Genomic DNA, 20,648 nt, shown 5'->3' with positions numbered 1-20,648 from the left:
GTAGTATATCTTGAAATCTGGGATTGTGATGCCTCCAGCTTTGTTCTTTCTCAAGATTGCTTTGGCTATTCAGGGTCTTTCATGGTAACATCCAAATTTTAGTATTATTTGTTCTAATTTTGTGAACAGTCCTTTTGGTATTTTGATACGGACTACATTGAATCTGTCATTTGCTTTGAGTAGTATGGCCATTTTAACACTAATAATTTTTCTAGTTCATCAGCATGATATATCTTTCCATTTGTTTGTATCATCTTCAATCTCTTCCATTACTTTCTAATTGTTTTCAGAGTGTAGGCCTTTTGCCTCCTTGGTTAAATTTATTTCTATCTATTTTTTTTTTTTTTGGTGCAATTGTAAGTGGGGTTGTTTCTTAATTTCTCTTTCTGCTAGTTCATTATTTGTGCGTAGAAACACAACAGATTTCTGTATATTCAATTTTGTATCCTGCTACTTTACTGAATTCATTTATCAATTCTAATAGTATTTTGTTAAATTCTTTAGGGTTTTCTATGTGTAGTGTCATGTCATCTGCAAATAGTGAAAGTTTTCCTTCTTCCTTACCAATTTTTCTTACCTGTTTGCTGCCAAGTAGGACTTCCAGTACTATATTGAATAAAAGTGACATGAGTGGACATCTGTGTCTTTTTCCTGGTCTTAAAGGAAAAGCATTCAGTTTTTCACCATTGAGTTTGATGTTAGCTATGGGTTTTTCATCTATGGCTTTTATTATATGGTGGTATTTTCCCTCTAAACCAACTTTGTTGAGAGTTTTTATCATGAATGGATATTGACTTTTATTAGGTGCCTTTTCTGCATCTATTGAGATGATTATATGGTTTTTTCCTTCATTTTGTTAATGTGATATATCACATTGGTTGATTTGTGAATATTGAACCATCCTTGCATCCCTGGAATAAATCCCACTTGATTGTGGTGAATGATCCTTTTGTTTTCTCACTGCCTTTGATCAGGTCTTTATTCAAAATTTGCTGTCCAAAATGATTTGACTTTTATGGAATAAACAAATTTAAGTTTTTGTGCAGCAGACTTCTTTTCTTCCGTGGTGGGTTTCTTTTCTGTAGGCTTCTTCTTGGCTGCTGGTTTCTTGGTAGCTGCAGCCTTTTTTCCCACCAAAGGTTTCTTCTGCTTCTTAACACTAAAAGCCTTCTTTCCTTTCTTCCCTACCACAGGCTTGCCTGGAGCCCCCTTCTCATATGATTTGGCTTCTCATTTCCCTTATCCATCCGAAGTTTGTGATTCTTGGCCTGACAAAGAATGATGTTGAGGCACATGGACTGTGCATGTGGGTTTAACTTCAACATGATTCTCGGGTTTTTCAGTGGTTTCTTCTTCAGGAGTCTGTGGTGAATCTTCTTGCACATTGCTCAGAGGGCTTTTTAGATCTCTGGGCTTTTCAAGAGTCTGCTAAGGTCTGTATTAAGCATCTTATGCATTGGAAGGTTGTAGTTACTCTTGAGAGAGGCAGGCTTACACCAGGTGCCACACAGATCATCTAACTTGCAGAAAGCACTTTCATTCCAAATGCAGAAATGTGACACATGCCCACCAGGAGCAAGTTAAAAAATGTTCAGTTTGGTTACATTAAGTAAAGTAATTCCAGGGATGTTTCTGAAGGCCTCGATGATTCCATTGTCCCTGTTATAGATGGTGTAGGGTCCCCTGTACTGAATATGAGGACAGTTTCTCATTTTGCCCTTGCCAGCTCTCATTCACTGAGAGGCATAGATCTTTTTGATTCAATACCAAACTTTAAGTTTCTTAAGAAGCAAAACAGTGTCCTAGGTCTTCTCGTAGCCTTCAGCTTTATCTTCAACCACCAAAGGAAGTTCAGGAACTTCCTCAATACAATGACTTTTAGACATGACCAGCCCTGGTAAGTCTGAGGCAGCCAGGGCAGAGCAGATGGCATATCGCTTCTGTGTTGTGTTCACTCTGCGGTGCCAACAGCACCGGGTTTTGGTTGGTGCAAACATGCGGCCCCCACGAAGATATTTCCAAAAGCACTCTGGCCAGAACAGTAAGTCTCACTGCCTCGAACTCTGGGAATTCGAACCACGGCTCTGCCAGTACCCCAGGATTCAGCACTGGTTTGATGACCTGCTAATTCACTTACAGCATATGGCTATTTGTTGTTTTTGTGCAAGTTGGTGTGAACAAAGTTCACAATATCAGGTCAAATAGGAGATTTGAACATAGCAGGCAAAGTAAGATTTTTGGCAGATGACTCCCCCTTTTCAGAGTACACTGGTATCAGTGGAGGAGCACACACCATCTCAGGGAGAGGACAGGGCCATGCTCCTCTCAACCCCACAGCTCCTATAGGAAAAGCACAAATGATCCTTTTAATGTATTGTTGAATTTGGTGTGTTGATATTTTGTTGAGGATTTTTGCATTTATGTTCATCAGAGATACTGGCCTGTAGTTTTATTTTACAGTACCTTTTTCTGGTTTTAGTATCAGGGTAATGCTGGTCTTATAGAATGAATTTTGAAGCTTTCCTACCTCTTCTGTTTTTTGCAATAGTTTGAGACAAATAAGTATTTACCCTTCCTTAATACTTAGTAGAATTCACAAGTGAAACCATTTTGTCCTGGACTTTTGTTTGTTGGAAGTTGGGTTTTTTTTATTATTATTACCAGTTCAATTTTGTTACTAGTAAATGAGATATTCTAATTTTCTGTTCCTTCTTGATTAAGTTTTGAAAGATTGGAATTCAGTTTTGGAAGAAGGAATTTATTTCTTGTAGGTTGTAGGTTGTCCGGTTTGTTGGCATATAATTTTCTGTAGTAGTCTCTTACAGTCTTTTGTATTTGTGTGGTACTGGTTGTTATTTCTCTTCTTTCATTTCTAGTTTTGAGTTCTCTCTTTTTTTTTCTTGATATGTCTGACTAAAAACTTATCAGTTTCATTTATCTTTTCAAAGAACCAACTCTTGATTTCATTGATAATTTCCTGCCTTTTCTTAGTCTTGACTTTAGTTATCTCTGCTGTGATCTTCATTATTTCCTTCCATTTACTAACCTTGGGCTTTGTTCTTCTTTTTCTAGTTCCTTTACATGTAAAGTTAGGTCATTTATTTGAGATTTTTTTCTTGTTTCTTGAAGTAGACCTGTATCACTATAAATTTCCCTCTTAGAACTGCTTTCACCGTGTCCCAAAGATCTTGGACCATTGTGTTTTCATTTTTGTTTGTCTCCATGTGTTTTTTTATTTCATTTTTTATTTCTTTGTTAACCCATTGATTACTTAGTAGCACATTGTTTAGCCTCCATGTGTTTGTGGTTTTTCTCGTTTTTTGTTTTTTGCTTTTTTAAGTAGATTCCATCCCCAGCATGGAGCCCAGTGCAGGGCCCAAACTCAACACCCTGAGATTAAGACCTGAGCTGAGGGGCACCTGGGTGGCTCAGTCATTAAGCATTTGCCTTCGGCTCAGGGTGTGATCCCAGGGTTCTGGGATTGAGCCCCATGTCGGGCTCCCTGCTCTGCTGGGAGCCTGCTTCTTCCTCTCCCACTCCCCCTGCTTGCCTTTCCTCTCTCGCTGGCTGTCTCTCTCTCTCTCTTTCTCTCTCTCTGTCAAATAAGTAAATAAATAAAATCTTAAAAAAAAAAAAAAAGACCTGAGCTGAGATCAAAAGACACTTAACCAACTTAGCCACCCAGGCGCCCCTGTTTTGTTTTTTATTGTAGTTGAGGTCCAGTTTCCTACCGTTGGTCAGAAAAGATACTTGATATGATTTTGGTCTTCTTAAATTTATTGAGACTTTTTTTGTGGCCTGTCATGCAATTTTTCCTCGAGAATGTTCGATGTGCACTTGAAAAGAATGTGTATTCTGTTTTTTTTTTTTTTTAATGATTTTTTATTATATTATGTTAGTCACCATACAGTACATCCCCGGTTTCCGATGTAAGGCTCGATGATTCATTAGTTGTGTATAACACCCAGTGCACCATGCAATACGTGCCCTCCTTACTACCCATCACCGGCCTATCCCATTCCCCCACCCCCTCCCCTCTGAAGCCCTCAGTTTGTTTCTCAGAGTCCATAGTCTCTCATGCTTCATTCCCCCTTCTGATCACCCCCCTTTCTTTATCCCTTTCTTCCCCTACCGATCTTCCTAGTTCTTATGTTCCACAGATGAGAGAAACCATATGATAATTGTCTTTCTCTGCTCGACTTATTTCACTTAGCATTATCTCCTCCAGTGCCGTCCATTTTGCTGCAAATGTTGAGAACTCGTTCTTTCTGATAGTTGAGTAATATTCCATTGTATAAATGGACCACAACTTCTTAATCCAGTATTTTTATTTTCTATACCTACATATTCACTGCTGATATATAGAAGCAAATTGATTTTTATATGTTCATCTGGTATCCTGTGACTTTGATGAGCTCACTTATTAGTTCCAAGAGTTTCTGAGTATTTTTTTCTAAATTCCTTGGGATTTTCTATGTGGAAAATTACGTAATCTGCAAATAGGGACAATTTTTTTTCTTTCTTTCTAATCTGTATGCCTTTTATATCTATTTCTTTATTGCCCTGACTAGAACTTTCAGCACTGTGTTTTATAAGAGTGCTGAGATTGAGCAGACATCCTTGCCTTGTTCCTGATTTTAGGGGGGAAGCATTAATTCTTTCAATACAAAGTATAATGTTGGTGTTGATCTTTTGTTGATGCTTTTTATCAAACTGAGGAAGCTCCTCCTATCTTCCTATTTTTTGAGTTTTTATTATGAATAGGTGTCAAATTTTGTCAAATGCTTTTTTCTGCATCAATTGATATGACCATGTGGTTTTTCTTTTGCCTGTTAATATGGTGGATTACACTGATTGATTTTTGGATATTGAATTAGTTTTACATGCTTGGGACAAACCCCACTTGGTTATCTTATATAATTCTTTTTATATCTTGCTGAATTCTCTTTGTATTTTATATTTAAGTCCATGATCCATTTTAGCTTAATTTTTGTAAGAGATTTTATATAGCTAAAAGAACAGTCCTGTAAAAGCTTTCTTCTTAATAACATGTTCCGGACTTATGTTCTCATGTTCTTCTTGCATTATGTATCAGTAATCCAACAGTAAATTTTTCATTTCTGTATCATGGGACACGTTCAAGCTGAAGGTCCCAGATTTCCTTATAAATATTTATCACATGGCCACTGTTCCTAACAGAATGAAGAGAACGAGATGCTAAAGAACTCACATAAAGAATCCACAGTATACCTTTATCTTTCTTAATCTCTTTGCTGTAATTCTCTTGCTGTCCTCCTTTCCTACTTCCTACCGTGAACATTTATATATTTAAACTGCATTTATTAGTTTGAATAAATTAATATATTTATAGAATGAAGAAAGTAAACAGATCTTTACTGAGTTCTCATATAGGCCAAACATTTTGCCGAGTAAGTTTTGACTACATAGGACCCTAGCCTCAAGATGTTCAGAGCTTAAAGGGGAGGAAGGTATATAAACAATTGAAATGCCAAAGTTGAGGCACGAAATGCCAAAGAAAGCACAAGTTATTAAGGGAATATAAGACAGGAGCACCAGCTTTACCTGGGGAAGTTAGTAAAGGCCTTCCAGGAGAAGTGATACAAGCTGGCACTGAGGGGACATAGGAATTTTCTAGACAGACAAAGTGAGATGAGAGTTATTCCAGGAAGATGCAGTAGCTTGTGCAGAGACATGAAGTCATGCAGTTATGTGGCATATTTGGAGAATAATCTGTAGTTTGTTATGCACCTACAGTAAGTTCTTTGAGGCCAATAATTCATGCTGTATCCTCAGCATCTAGAATAATGCCTGCAGCATAGTAGGCACTAAACAAATATTTGTTGGATAGATGAATGGAAAGAAGGAAGGCAGGAGGCATAAATGAGACCAGAGAGATAAGAAAGTTTCAGCAATAAAGACCCTTGCTTAGTAACATTTAGCAAATGCCTGCCATAAAGATTCATAGAAGAATAGGAGATGTTCATAATCTACTTGGAAATAAACCACAACAAATACCAAAAATATCTGTAAAATGTTGTAAAAAATGACAGGTCATAAAAAGTATAGAAAAAGTATATGAGGGTTGAGAGGAAGTAGAGGTCCATTTCAGCTGAGAGGATCAGAGAACTTGTCATTGGAGCTAGACTTTTTGGAGTTGGTTATACTTGGTTCTCAGTTGTTTGATTTTTTAAAAATGTGTGTTGACTGGAGAGAAAGTGGTGTGGCAGAAGAGGGATATGAATTTGGGACTAGACTAGACAGCCTTGGCTGCTCTGCCATAAATTTATCAGCATTTGATAAGCAGTCATTTATCAGCCTGCACCACTTCCTTGGAAGCAGAACCTGACAGGCTCTGATGTTATCTGTAGCAGACACCTTTTTCTTGTTTATGAGGTTGTGTCTGTGTGTGTTTATGCTTGCACCTGCACGCCAGTGATTGGGAGATAGCTCTTTCTGCAGAGACAAACACTGAAGGAGACACATGAACTGAAACACAAGCTAAACTATTAACAATACATTTTTAAAATGCACCTGGCTACCCACACACTTGTATATGCTTGCACCTGCTACACGCACACACACACACACACACAAGCACACACAGAATTCTATAAGCAGGGGCCTGGGCAAGATTTTAGGTGACTATAAGTAAATAGTGCTTATTTTTTTATTTCCCTCAGCTCTGTCCTATCTATCTATACCTTTTCTTCATTTCAGTCTAAGGCTTATTAGGCACCAGTTATATCCCTATAACCTACTAGATGCTGTAAGGAGTTCATGTAAGAAAATGATTAGTCAATTAATTAATCCAGTACCTATTCAGTGATAGCCAGCTATGTGTCAGGCACTATTGTAAACACTGAGGATGCAACATGGAATAAAAAGAACCAATCCTTGCCCTGTTGTTTACATTTTGGGAGGTAGATACAGAAACTCAACAAAAATGTGGTATTTTAGGTGGTATAAGTAGTAGTAAGAACAGTATTGAAGAATAAGGGGGAAAGAGTGTGTTAGGGTGGGATGATCAGGCATGCGCCCTGACAATGGGACATTTGAATAGAGACTTGAAGGGAAGCTATCTGGGGAAGGAGTATTCCAGGTAGAGGGAACACCTAGAGCAAAGACCCTGAAGCAGAAGTATGTGGCCAGTGTGGTGAGAGCAGAATGGCCAAGGCAGGGAGTGGCAGTGGCAGAAGGTGGTTTAAGAGAGGTAGCATGGAAGACAGATGACCATCAAGTCAGACCCACTGGCATTTTGCTGACTTTGGTTTTTACTCTGAGATAGAAAGCCTTTGGGGATTTTGTGCAGAGAAGTGACATGATCTGATTTATATCAGGTTCCATGTTGAGCCTTGGTTGCAGGATGAAAGGGTGGAAGCGGGAAGAGGACAAAATGGTGGGCTAGACCAAGTGAATAACAGTGGAGGTGCGAAGAGGCCAGATTGTAGATATATTTTCAACTGTTTGAACCCACCGGATTTGTTGTTGGGTTAGATGTGGAATGTGAAAGGAGTCAGTGATGACATCAAGATTTTTGGCCTGAGCACCTGGAAAGCTGGAGTTGCTGTTAACTGAGACGGGAAAGATTGCAGGAAGAACAGGCTTGGAGGATACGAAGAGTTTTGAGCACATTGGATTTAAGATGCCTATTAGTGAAGAGTTGGATACAAGACTTGAGTTCAATAGATGAATCTGGGCTGGAGAAATAAATTTGGGAACTGCAGCAGTTAGGTGATTTTTAAAGCTGTGAAACAATAAAATAACCTAGGGAGCAGGTGTAGAAAGAGAAGAGAAAGAGTCTAAGAATTGAGCTTGGGATCATTCCAATATTTAGAGGTCAAGGAGATGAGAAGGAACCAGCCCTGGTGTCTGAAAAAGAGAGGCCAGCAGATAGGGGGATTGAGGGTGAGTTTTGAAGCCAGGGGAAGAAGGTGCTTCAAAGAGAACAGAACAGACCTGTAGCAGGTGTTGCTGAGAGATCAAGTAAAACCCAAAAGTTGTGTTAATGGCCTTGAAGTCATTGACACCTTTCTTGAGTTATGTCAGTGGTAGGGGTGGGGCAGCCTGATTAGACTGCTTTCCAAAAAAGAATGGGAAGAGAGGAAACAAAGATCCAGTGGTATAGAAAACTCTGAAGTTTTCCTGAAAAGTCAATCAGAAAACTGGGCCAGAATTGGAGGGGAATGTGGAATCAAGTTTTAAATTTTTTTCCCAGGATGGGGGATGTTGGTGTCCTGATGGAAATGATCCTAGTAGGAAGGGAAAACACAGTGATTCCAGAGAACGGGGGAATGATACAGTGGTGTCCCCTTGTAGGTGAGAGGGGACGCACAAATGGAAGGACGCTGGCTTTCGATCAGATGAACTGTGCACGCTCCCTAGTAACAGGCTCCTTTGCCGCAGATGTAGGCCAATGGGTAAATCTGGTGCTGACACATGTGTAAATTCTCTTAATTGCTTATATTTTCTCATGAAACAAAAGAGTAGACATGCTGGAGATTCAAAAAGTTCAGAGACTGTTGCCAGAGAGCATGAGAAAATGATAGACAAGGTCACCGTAGGAGGATTTTTGGGTGGCCTGGGGGCCCACTTGCAATACAGTCATCCAGTCCTTGGCGTTGCTGGTGCTTCCAGATTGTGTACCAAGTGCTCTAGGTGCATTTGCATAATGAAAACCCTGCCAGGTAGTGAGGGCAGGTAGTGGTGACGTTGATTCTCATTTTACACACGAAGCAAGCTCCAAAGCAAAAAGTGACTTAGTCTGTAGATCACAGAGCAAGTCAGTGGTTAAACATAGACTCACCCAAAGCTCCGTTACATGTAACATCTTTTTACCACTTTGTAACGGGTCTGCTCACAGAGGACGCAGTCCTGTTGAAGAGATGGAATGTAGAAGACAGCATAAGAGAATATGTAATCAAGTGTTAAATTCTGTTGTATGGCATGATACAAGGAGTTTATTCAGTGATAATGTTAATGTTAATATGTGCAAGGCCCTATTATAAGTACTCAGGCTATGAGTACTTATATATCTTGCAGTGAGCAAGATAGTGGGAAAAAATCCTAAAGTTCTGGGCTTCTGAAAAGTTTTAAAAGGCTTTCTATGTGACTCTTCCAAGGCATCATCATTTGGTAAAAAGCACAATGTACTAAAAGTTCGGGAACTTGTTTTTCTGCTCCCTGCTGTACGTGACATTGCTTCAATTCACCAGGCCTTGGTGCGATCCCCATCCATATACTGAAATGCTGTGGTTTTCCAAATTCCACCTGAATAAAAGCACTGTGAGTCTGAGTCTGTATCCTAGCCTAGGGAATAATTGCTCAAAAATGTTTTAGTCTCCATCCAACTTCTTGATCTAAAACATGGGAATGCCACATCTCATTTCATAGTGATAAGACCCTGTTTCCATGGTGAAATGTTGCACTGACATGCATTCTAAAATCATCCTCCAATTTTTAAACTCCGGGAGTATGAAAGAGAAAGGGGCCCTGTTCAGCCTGCAGGTGCAACAGTCCCCATCCTTTACCTGGTGATTTCTGAACACCTGTGAGAGGCTTTGAGATAACTAATGACTTTTTCCGTCTTCTTCCTCCTTCCTATTCAGGCCTGGAAGAAACGCTGGTTTATCCTGCGGAGTGGTCGGATGAGTGGTGACCCAGATGTTCTGGAATACTACAAGAATGATCACTCTAAGAAGCCCTTGAGGATCATCAACCTGAACTTCTGTGAGCAGGTGGATGCAGGCCTGACCTTCAACAAGAAGGAGCTGCAGGATAGTTTTGTGTTTGACATCAAGACCAGCGAGCGCACCTTTTATCTGGTGGCCGAGACCGAGGAGGACATGAATAAGTGGGTCCAGAGCATCTGCCAGATCTGTGGCTTCAATCAGGCTGAGGAGAGCACAGGTAGGAGAACAAACCCACACCTTTCTCCCGAGGACCAGGATGCTTCCTGGAGGGGACTTAGCCGTTGGGGCTGCAATGAAGGCCTCCAGATTCCTTGAGCAGGGACAGCAGACTGCCGCTAAAAGCCCTCCTCTCTGGCAGAGGAGTAATAGGCAAAGAGTGAGAGTGGGAAGCATTTGGCCAAGTACCAGAGGGACCTCTGGCCCTAATTACGTTCAAACCTGAGATGTGTTGAGGTTATGATGAAGCTAAAGGTACTTTGTGGTGTTTCTTCAGGTACCTCAACACCACCCCCTTTGTCAGCCCTGCACCTTTCCCCCCTTCCCTCCACTTTCCGGCGCTCTGTGCTCTTCACATGTCACTCATCCCATAGGGACAGCTCGCACCGGGATTCCTTCTCTGGCCCACCTCTGCCTCTTCTAGCCCGTCTGTTTCAGACCATCCTCCACAGTCACACTTGCCCCTTTTTTTTTCTTTTGGTTTGGGGTCCTCTGTGATTATTGTGGATGCATAATCCAGTGGCTTTTTGTGTTCACTTGAGAGGGGAGAGGTGAAAGGAGGAAATACGGGTATATATTTGGGTTTTGTGGACTTTACAAAAGAGTAGCCCAACCTTGTATTTTTTAAGATTTATTTATTTATTTAAGATTTATTTATTTATTTATTAAAATTGAGTGTAAGTGGGGGAGGAGCAGAGGAAGAAGGAGAGAGAGCCCCAAGCAGTTTCCCTGCCGAGTGCGGAGCCCAGCATGGGGCTCTGGGACTTGACACAGGGCTTGACATGAGACTCGATGCAGGGCTTGTCATGCGGCTTGATCCCATGACCCCGAGATCATGACCGGAGCCAAAACCAAGAGTCAGACATTCAACTGACTGAGCCACCCAGACACTCCAAGTAGCCCAACTTTTTTAACTGAGTTTTAAGTTGCAGAAATGCTCTTTAATATTTTTGGGGGTTCATCCTCAACTTGGGGATGATTGAGAAATAGGTTTTATTCTGAGACTGGTGGAGAGCCTAAATCCGTAGTTCTTAAACCTGGTTGCATGACAGAATTAAAGAGGAGCATTTTTAAAATGCTGGTGCCAAGGATCCATGCCAGATCAGTTCGCTAGGAGTCTCAAGGGTGGGGCCTCGGCACGAGCGTCTTTTCACAACTTCATTCTGAGTGCCGAGGGTCTGGGGCTCCCTTGCTTATTTTTTATGGCTGATAATATTACATCTATAAAATTTTCTCTGTCCATTCACCCATTAATGGACACAGATTGTTTGCATGTCTTGGCTGTTCTAAGTAATGCCTCAGTGAACGTGGAAGTGTAGGTATCTCGCCGAGATAGTGATTTCAGTTCCTGCAGATATGTACCCAGAAGCAGAATTGCTGGATCATATGGTAGTTCTGTTTTTAATTTTTTGAGGAACCTCCAAATCATTTTCCGTACTGACTGTACCAGTTTAGGTTCCTACAAGCAGTGCACAAGGGTCCCCTTTTCTCTGCATCCTTGCCGGCACTTACCTCTTACCTTTTGATAATAGCCAGTTAACAGGTGTGAGGTGATCTCTCATTGCGGTTTTGATTTGATTTACATTTCCCTAATGATTAATAATGTTGCGCATCTTTTCAGGGAACTTGTCCATATGAATATCTTCCCTGGAAAAATGTCTATTCAGCTCCTATGACCATTTTTTAATTGGGTTATTTGTTCTTGCTTTTGTTTTTGCTGTTGAGTTGTAGGAATTCCTTATGTGTTTTGGATATTAACCCCTTAGCAGATACGTGGTTTGAAAATACATATTTTCTTCCATTTCTTTGGTTGCCTTTTCATCTCGTTACTTTTGCCGTGCAGGAGTTTTTTAGCTTAATGTAGTTCCATTTGTTTGTTTTTGTTTTTCTTGTTTGTGCTTTTGGTGTCATATCCAAAAAAACTCATTGCCAAGACCAATGTCACGGAATCTTTTCACTATGTTTTCTTTTAGGAGTTGTATGGTTTCAGGTCTTACATTTAAATCTTTAATCCAGTTTGAGTTAGCTTTCGTGAGTAGTTAAGATAGGGGTCCAGTTTCTTTTCTTTTCTTTTCTTTTTTTTTTTTTTTTGCATATTAATGCGCAGTTTTCCTAGCACCATTTTTTGTCTTTTCACCACTGAGTATGCTTAGCTCCCTTGTCAAATATTAGTTGACCCTACATGTGGGGCTCTCTGTTGTGTTCCCTTGATCTGTGTGTCTGTTTTTATGTCATACCATACAGTTTTGATTACTACAGCTTTGTAATACAGTTTGAAATCAGAAAGTATGATGCCTCCAACTTTGTTCTTCTTTCTCAGGATGGCTTTGGCTACTTGGAATCTTTTGTGGTTCCATATGAATTTTAGGATTCTTTTTTCTGTTATTGTAAAAAATGCCATTGGAATCTTGATTGGGATTCCCTGAAACTGTGTGGACATTTTAACAATGTTAATTCTTCCTGTCCATAAACAGGAGATATCTTTCTATTTATTTGTGTCAAAGTTCTTAATTTTTGAACAGACTGCATTTTCACTTTGCACCAGGCTCTCCAAATTATGTAGCCTGTTGTGCCTGGACTGGACATGCTGTCCTAGGAATTCTGTGATTTTCATCTTCCTTGCAGAAGGGTTAGGAGTCCCCATTTTACTTTTAAAACCTTTGGTATAATCTTTGTTTCCTGTATGGAATTTCCTGTTTTCCCCAAATCTTTGTCATTTATAGGCTTCACGGATTTTTTTGTTTTTCCCTTTATTTTGTTCCTGATGAAGGAACATTGCATGCATAAAAGAAACAAGCAAGGAGGGGGAAAATAAAAAGGAATCAAAAGAACAAGGGAGGAAAAACTATAGACTACTTCCCCCACCCCAGTCTCAAAGCTTTCATAAATGTGAGAGATAGGTCCAAAAAATACCTCAGCTTTTTAGAAAATAGGTAATTGTGGGGTGGGGATGAAGTAATCAGAAAGCAAATTGCTTTTAAGTTTTTATTTTAACTCCAGTACAGTTAACATACGTTATATAAGTTTCAGTCATACAGTATAGTGATCCAACAATTCTACATATTAGTTAGTGCTCATCATGATAAGTGCACTCCTTAATCCCCATCACCTGATTCACCCATCCCCCACCCACCTCCCCTCTGGTAACCATCAGTTCTCTATAGTTAAGAGTCTGTTTCTTGATTTTCTCTCTCATTTTTTACTTTGCTTATTTGTTTCTTAAATTCTACATAGGAGTAAAAGCGTATGGTATTTGTCTTTCTCTGACTTGTTTCACTTAGCATTATACCCTCTAGATCCATCCATGTTGTTACAAATGGCAGGATCTTGGGGCGCCTGGGTGGTGCAGTCATTAAGCGTCTGCCTTCGGCTCAGGGTGTGATCCCGGCGTTCTGGGATCGAGCCCCACATCAGGCTTCTCCACTAGGAGCCTGCTTCTTCCTCTCCCACTCCCCCTGCTTGTGTTCCCTCTCTCGCTGGCTGTCTCCCTCTGTCAAATAAATAAATAAAATCTTTTTTTTTAAAAAGGCAAGATTTCATTCCATTATAGTATATATGAATATATTTATTTTTATTTTTATATATGGAATATATAAATACATATATATGAATATATGTATTCAAAAAATATATATATGGAATATATAATGGGCTATTCACACACACACACACACACACACACACACACACACACACCACATCTTCCTTATCCATTCATCTGTTGATGAACACTTGGGCTGCTTCCATAATCTGGCTGTTGTAAATAATGCTGCTATAAACATAGGAGTGCATGTATCCCTTTGTATCATTGTTTTGTATTTTGGCGGTAAATACCCAGTGGTGTGCTTACTGGATCCTGGGGTAGTTCTATTTTTAACTTTTTGAGGAACTTCATGCCATCTTCCACAGTGGCTGCACCAGTTTGCATTCCTACCAACGGCGCACAAGGGTTCCTTTTTCTCCACATCCTCACCAACATCTGTTGTTTCTTGTGTTTTTTATTTTAGCCATTCCGACAGGTGTGAAGTGATATCTCATTGTGGTTTTGATTTGCATTTCCCTGACGATTAGTGATGTTGAGCATCTTTTCATGTGTCTGTTGCCACCTGGATGTCTTCTTTGAAGAAATATCTGTTCATGTCTTCTGCCCATTCTTTAACTGGATTATTTGTTTTGGGGTGTTGAATTGTATCAGTTGTTTTTATATTTTGGATACTAACCCTTTATCAGGTATGCCGTTTGCAGATATCTTCTCCCAATCAGTAGTCTGCCTTTAGTTTAGGTTTTTTTGTTGTGTCCTTTTCTGTGCAGAAGCATTTTATTTTTATGACATCCCAATAGTTTATTTTTGCTTTTGTTTCCCTTTGCCTTAGGAGACATATCTAGAAAAAAGTTGCTATAGCCAATGTCAGAGAAATTACTGCCTGTGCTCTGTTCTAGGATTTTTATGGTTTCAGATCTCACATTTAGGTCTTAAATTCATTTTGAGTTTGTTTTTGTGTATGGTGCAAGAAATTGATCTAGTTTCACTCTTTCTGCACGTAACTGTCCAGTTTTCCCAGTACCATTTGTTGGAGAGGTTATGTTTTTCCCATTGCGTATTCTTTCTTCCTTTGTCAGAGATTAATTGACCATATAATTGTGGGTTTATTTCTGGGTTTTCTATTCTGTTCCATTGATCTATATGAGCAAATTGCTTTTAACTGAATTATTTCCTTGTGCGATTAGAGGTGTTCCTACCAAGAGAAATGTTCTTGAGATGTAACAAAAATTACTCTTGGTGCAAATATATTTTTAATCACATATTTAAAAAGTGATTAATGCCTGAATCCTTACTTTTACTGTATAGGATTTAAGTACAGTTCAAATGCGAATGTGTGGAACCACGTTATCTGGGCTTGCTTTCTTTAGTAGGACGATTCATTCGCCCATTCATACCTTGTTTATTCAGTTATTCATCCAGCAAACCTTTATGGAACATCTGTTTTGTGACAGTCCTTGTCACAACCACTGAGGCTACAAAGATGACCAGAAGGGTTCCAGTGCTCAGATATCATAGTCTAGTGGAAGGGACAGACCGCTAACCAGGCAGTCACAGGGGAGTGCTGGAATAGAGGCATGACCGTGGGTGGAGACCCCAGCCTGTGCACCACCAGCTCACTGAGGGAGGGAAAATCTTAAGGGGGTGACAAGTCAGTATTTTTTCACCAGCTTTGTCTATTAAAAAATATATTCCCTTAAACCTTTGACTTCATTTTTAAGGGGATTATTTTATTAGATGCCAGGTGGTTTCATTATGAGAGCAAAGATGTTAGTTGTCTGTGACAGGAGGTTAGGATTCTTTGTGAGATCTTTCTGAGGGAGATAGTAGGCTTTTCTTCCCTCTCATAGGAGAATCTGGCGTGTTAAAAGATTCAGCCACATAATGGGTTATGTTTTAATTTAGAGACTTTCTTTAAAATGGATTATATCTATAAAACCCTCAGATAAGGGATTAAAGCTTAATCACCCAAATCAGTGGGGTTTTTAGCTGAGAGTCAGGATCAGAGGCAAAGCAGGAAGGAGATTAACATTCGACTGCCTACTTTCGCTTATTTCATTTCATCACTTTTATCAACTATGCTCCCATTTCTCCAGCAAGGAGACTGAGTGCTTCTTCTTCCCTGCCTAGCACTCCAGGACTACAGCTCCTCTCTGTCCTGACGCCTGCTTTGGCGGGTTCACATGGACTCCCCAGTGTCCTCTGTCCCTGAGGCTTCCTGAATTCAACACCGCTCTCATTGTGCTGCGGCTTACTGAGAACAACCCAGTCTCTGGGGTGCCTGTGTCAGCAGCCACCTTACGGGGAAAGCACCCTGTACTGACGCCTAACCCTCAGTGGCCACAAAAGAAAACAGTAGGAGCTATATAATCAGCGTCTACTCTACGTGACCTAGGAGCTCTGCATAAATCTGCACTAAAAATTCATAGGAATCTTCTGCGGTAGGAGCGGTTTTGACTGAAAATACACAGCTAGAAAATGACAGAGCCAGGAGCCTCGTCTAACCCAGGTCTGACTTTGTATTATTATACGTGCTTTGTCTCTGACCTTCTGGAATACAGACATCTGCTAGGACCAAGCCCAGGCACTTTTGCCCCCTTGGACACTACGTGTTGGACTGGAAGCACTCTCTGACCCCTTCCACAGAGGGTCCTACAGCCAACTCAAGTTTCGTCCTCACCAACCCATATTGCTCACATCCTTCAGCTGGAATATTCCAGGAATTTAGTAACTTCAGGCCTCTAAACCAGTCACCACACTCTACTGGTGAATTTGTAGGCTGGAGGTGAGGATACCTGACTTCGAATCACAACTCTGGGATTATATGAACAGGTCACATGTTTTCCCAGTTTCCTTTTGTTGAATAGAGATAAAATTATCTTCTCACCCAATGGCTCTGCTTCTGTGTGGATTCACCAAGACAGACTTCAGACCTCTGGCAGCCCGTCGAGTTTCGTATTCCGCAGAGGAGTATTCGCATTGTGTTCCGTGTAGAGTTGTCCCCTAGAGCTGTGCAATGCAGTGTCCCTGCTCGCTGCGTGGTCCTGGAGAAATTTCTTCCTGGGGAAGCCTCCTTCAAGCACATACACCCTCTTTCTTGCTTTATGTAAGAGTTGTGATGGGACCTAATAAAAAAAAAAGCAAAAAAAACCCCAACCTTCTGTTTTTCACTTTCATCTGGAAGAGGTTCCACGGCAGATGGAGTGTTTTCTTTTAAAGCCTTCTTGCCACCCCCAGCTTCTGTATACTGCCACCCTCCAATTCCTTGCATATTCTAGCCAGCAACGTCTAGGATTCAAGAACAGACCAGGAGTGAAACTGAGTCTGAATACTGGCATAAGGGTGGAGGAAACAACCTCTTGACAGAGATCTCTTTCCAAAAGGAAACTAGGGATGATGCTCAGGAAGGGAAAGCAATTCCAAGAATATCAAGAAGACTTCATATCACATGTGCGGAGTTTAGCGTGTGTTTGTGTGGGAGGGGGAGGGGCGGTGTGCACGCAAGCACGCAAGCAAAAATAAGAACCCCATCTTCCTCTGGGAATCCGGATAGCCTTCAGTCCCCAGAGGAAGGGAGCAGAAAGCTTCTCTGAGCTGTTTATGAGCGGGCGGGTCCAAGTCCTCACATTTGTGGCCCAGTGGTAGGCAGCTGTCCCTGAACAGATGCACCGTACACAAAAGGAACCCGCTCGCAGCACAGAGCTTTGATGAATTATTCATGGGCTCAGGAGTCCTCCACTGTTAGGAAGCCCTCACCCCTTTGAATCCTCTGAGCCGAGGACTCCTCCTTCCCTTGGTCCCCTCCCTCTGTTATGTTATTCAGTGACTGTGCTGCTCTTGCGGGGACTCTGAAAGCCACACTAGCTGCACTGGAGTCCCAGCCCTGCAGTTTCGTTGCTCTATGGTACTGAATAAGTAACTTTGTCTCTTTGAGGCTTTATCATCTATAAAGTAGACACGATGCTGCTCCCTGTCAGTTGTTGGGAGGAAGGTAAGAAAATGGATAGGTGCACAACGTGAACGCTAGCTGCTGGGTTCACTGTTTTCCCTGTAGTGGTTGTGGTGATGATGCTTTTTGTATCTCTAGGTCAAGATGAACAGGATGTGATTTAAGTGTCTGGTGTTCTTAGCGGAACTTACAGATGACAAAACACTTAATGCAGTCTCCTTTGAGTGTAAAGAAACAAACCAAATGAGATAGGCAGACTGCGACATTATTCCTTTTGTTCGGGTAAGGATGCCAAGAGTTAAACAGTACAGAAAGCAGTGTTGCTGGGGCTCCGGTCCAAGGCTTTAACTCCACAGTAGGCTGTGCGCTCACACTCCTCATTAGTCCTAGCCCTGCTTCACAGACCCGTTTACCACCGTGGCTCGTAGGTCACAAAATAGCCAGCTGGAGGGAAAAGCAGGAGGTTTCTAAGTCACCAAGAACTGACCCTTTAGAAAGTAAAGTGCTGTCTATACATTAATATTAACCTTTGAGGGTTAAATTAGCAAGGCAGCGTGATCCGTCTTATTTTTTTAATTTACTTTTGTTTTAATTGGGTATAGTTAGCATACAGTGTTATATTAGTTTCAGTGTATGGTATAACGATTCAACACTTCTATACATCACCCCGTGCTCATCACAGCAAGTGTCCTCCTTAATCCCCATCACCTGTTTCACCCATCCCCCACCCATGGTTTACCCCTCTGGTAACCATCAGTTTGTTCTCTATGGTTAAGACTCTGTTTCTTGGTTTCTCTCTCTTTTTTTTTTTCTTTGTTCATTTGTCATGTTTCTTAAATTCCACATATGCATGAAATCATATGGTATTTGTCTTTCTCTGACTTACTCTGTTTAGCATTACACTCTCTAGCTCCATCCATGTCATGGAAAATGGCAAGATTTCATTCTTTTTTATAGCTGAACAATATTTCATTACGTGTGCGTGCATGCGCGCGCGCACACACACACACACACACGCCACATCATCTTTATCCATCATCAGTCGATGGACATGGGCTGCTTCCATAATTTGGCTGCTGTAAATAATGTTGCAATAAACATAGGGGTGCCTGTATCTCTTCGAATTAGTGCTTTTGTATTGGGGCGGGGGGTAAATACCCAGTAGTGCAATTACTGGATCATAGGGTGGATCTGTTTTTAACTTTCTGAGGAGCCTCCCTACTCTCTTCCACAGCGGCTGCACCAGTTTGCATGCCCACCCACGGTGTAAGAGGTTCCTTTTTCTGCACGTCCTTGCCAACATTTGGCGTTCAGCATGATCCATCTTGAGTAGCCAACAAACTACTGCGAATTAGAGCTCAGGGAGTATAGTTAGTAATTCTTGAAGATCTTGAAGTGAGGCCAGAGCCTCCTCCGTACCCTGGGTATTATTTTAGCATCTTCCCTCTCCTGAGCTCCTTGTCGGGAGTCTCACAGTAGTCGCATATATCTAACTCTGTAGAATGAGGACTTCCCAGAGTTTCAACCAACTGTTCTTTATCTCTTCTCCACCTTCTCTCTACCACAGTTTTGGGTGAGGCTGCCCCACCTTTTAAGTATTTTATAAATATGGACACTTCTAATAATCCCTGAGTTTCCCCAGTAACGCAACGACAGAATTGTTTTAAGTCCTGGGTCCCCCTGGGATCAAATGATACCCAGAGGAATGCTTTTGGGAAATCTTCAGTCTCTAGTGGTGGAATATTACTGGGGTTGGGAGGGTGGTGTCTTCAAACAGCTCCTTCCTCTCTAGAAAGGATTGGTGCCTTAAAGGTCAGGACCAGACCCCTTCTTCTTTAAATCTGACAGCAGGGAGGGCTGCGGTGGAGCCACGCAGTCAACCCAGATGCCTTCTGGTGACCTTGGTCCTTTTCCCCAGACACAGTGAGTGGGAGAGCCAGAAGTGGAGGAGGGTGGGAAGGAAACAGGCCTTCCTCAGAGACCTCACCCTTTCTCTCTTCTCATCCTTGGGAGGACCATCTCCTCCCTCGTTCCCTCCCCTACCTTTTGCTCTCTGGTTTTTTGACTGAGCTCAGATCTCTCAGCTCTTCTGGGGGATCCTTACTGGAAGCTTAGAGCAAATGTGGGAGGTAAACTGCAGCCCCCTCCCCACGCTGACACAAGTCCCTTGAGGAGCAAAGAACAGAGCGTAGACTGACCCGGGCCCCAGCCCAGAGGCGGAGGCTGCTGTCTGAATCACCCACCCTTTTTTTCCACTGAGACAATGAGGAAAATAAACATCCAGACCAGTTTCCAGCCAGATCTGAAATCCTCATGCCTTTTTTAAAAGAAAAATGTTATTCTAAATAACCCAGAAATATCAGGCCTTCCTCCTCAATCTTTTGTTTGTTTGTTGTCTTTTGTCTACAGCTGGGTCTAGTCACCCCGAGAGTAGGCTTTGAGTTGGGACATGAACTCCGTAAAATCCCCCACAGATACCCCGGCAGACTCCAGCCTCGGCCTGCAGGGAAGCCCAGACCCCTCTGGAGGAGGAGAGGGCGACAGGGAGAAACCCGACCCTCTTCTCATTCTAAGCCTTGATCCCTCTTCCTGCTTTCCCTTTTATACCAGACACTCCCCCTCACCAACCCAGGCCACCAGCATGGATTAGGTCTAGTGTTAACTGCCAAAACCCACAGACTGCTAGAAAGGAGAGTGTCTCATCCCGACTCTTCAACCCCAGAAACCTTCAACAGCTCACAAACATCTCTTGAGATGTCTCCCCTTTTTGTTCTTTGAGTGCTTCTGATTATCTCTGGAGAAGGAAGGTGCTAAAGTAGTGCTGAATGGGTCCCAGACCAGATTCCATAGCCTAGTCTAAGTAATTTCTCGCCAGAGGTAGAATCAGGACTTTGACTTTAGGGGTAAGGTCACCTTGGACCTCGGGAGATCTTGATTCTGATTAAACATCCACTGAGGTACAGCTCTGGGTAGGATTCTGAGCTCAACAAAATCAGGAGGTACGGTCATCTCTCTCTAGGATCTGAATTGGGAATCAAAGTCCTGGTTTTAAATTTCAGCTTTGTTACTGATTCAGTGTGTTGATCTCAGTTTTTTCAACTCTAAAGTTTGAGGACCAAAATGATAATTTTCAACCATCTTTCTTTGCATTGCTTGTGAACTGTATGGCGTGTGGAATGTAACGTTTGAGGCAGGTGAGAGGAAGCCACCCTGGAGAGTGCAGGGGAGTGAG

General features: G+C 41.6%; 1 protein-coding gene and 1 pseudogene across 4 annotated transcripts in view; one reads left to right on the top strand and one right to left on the bottom strand.

Moving 5' to 3' along the window:
• Positions 1 to 20,648, top strand: part of GAB2 (GRB2 associated binding protein 2) — a 183,296-nt gene that overhangs the window by 121,700 nt on the left and 40,948 nt on the right. For 3 of the 4 annotated variants that reach the window (XM_040630909.1, XM_040630908.1, XM_008707388.2), the window contains exon 2: positions 9,627 to 9,927. In XM_040630909.1, the coding sequence (XP_040486843.1) occupies positions 9,627 to 9,927 (301 nt within the window). Of the gene's footprint in view, positions 1 to 1,911; positions 2,042 to 9,626; positions 9,928 to 20,648 lie in introns of those variants that run through there. The other variant, XM_008707391.2, reaches the window with a different exon arrangement.
• Positions 892 to 3,410, bottom strand: LOC103678080 (annotated as a pseudogene).

This window comes from Ursus maritimus, unplaced genomic scaffold, assembly GCF_017311325.1.
Source record: "Ursus maritimus isolate PB19 unplaced genomic scaffold, ASM1731132v1 scaffold_16, whole genome shotgun sequence".
Lineage (NCBI taxonomy): Eukaryota > Metazoa > Chordata > Mammalia > Carnivora > Ursidae > Ursus > Ursus maritimus.
Note: the sequence above shows the minus strand (reverse complement) of the source record. Positions and strands in the feature narration are given on the sequence as shown.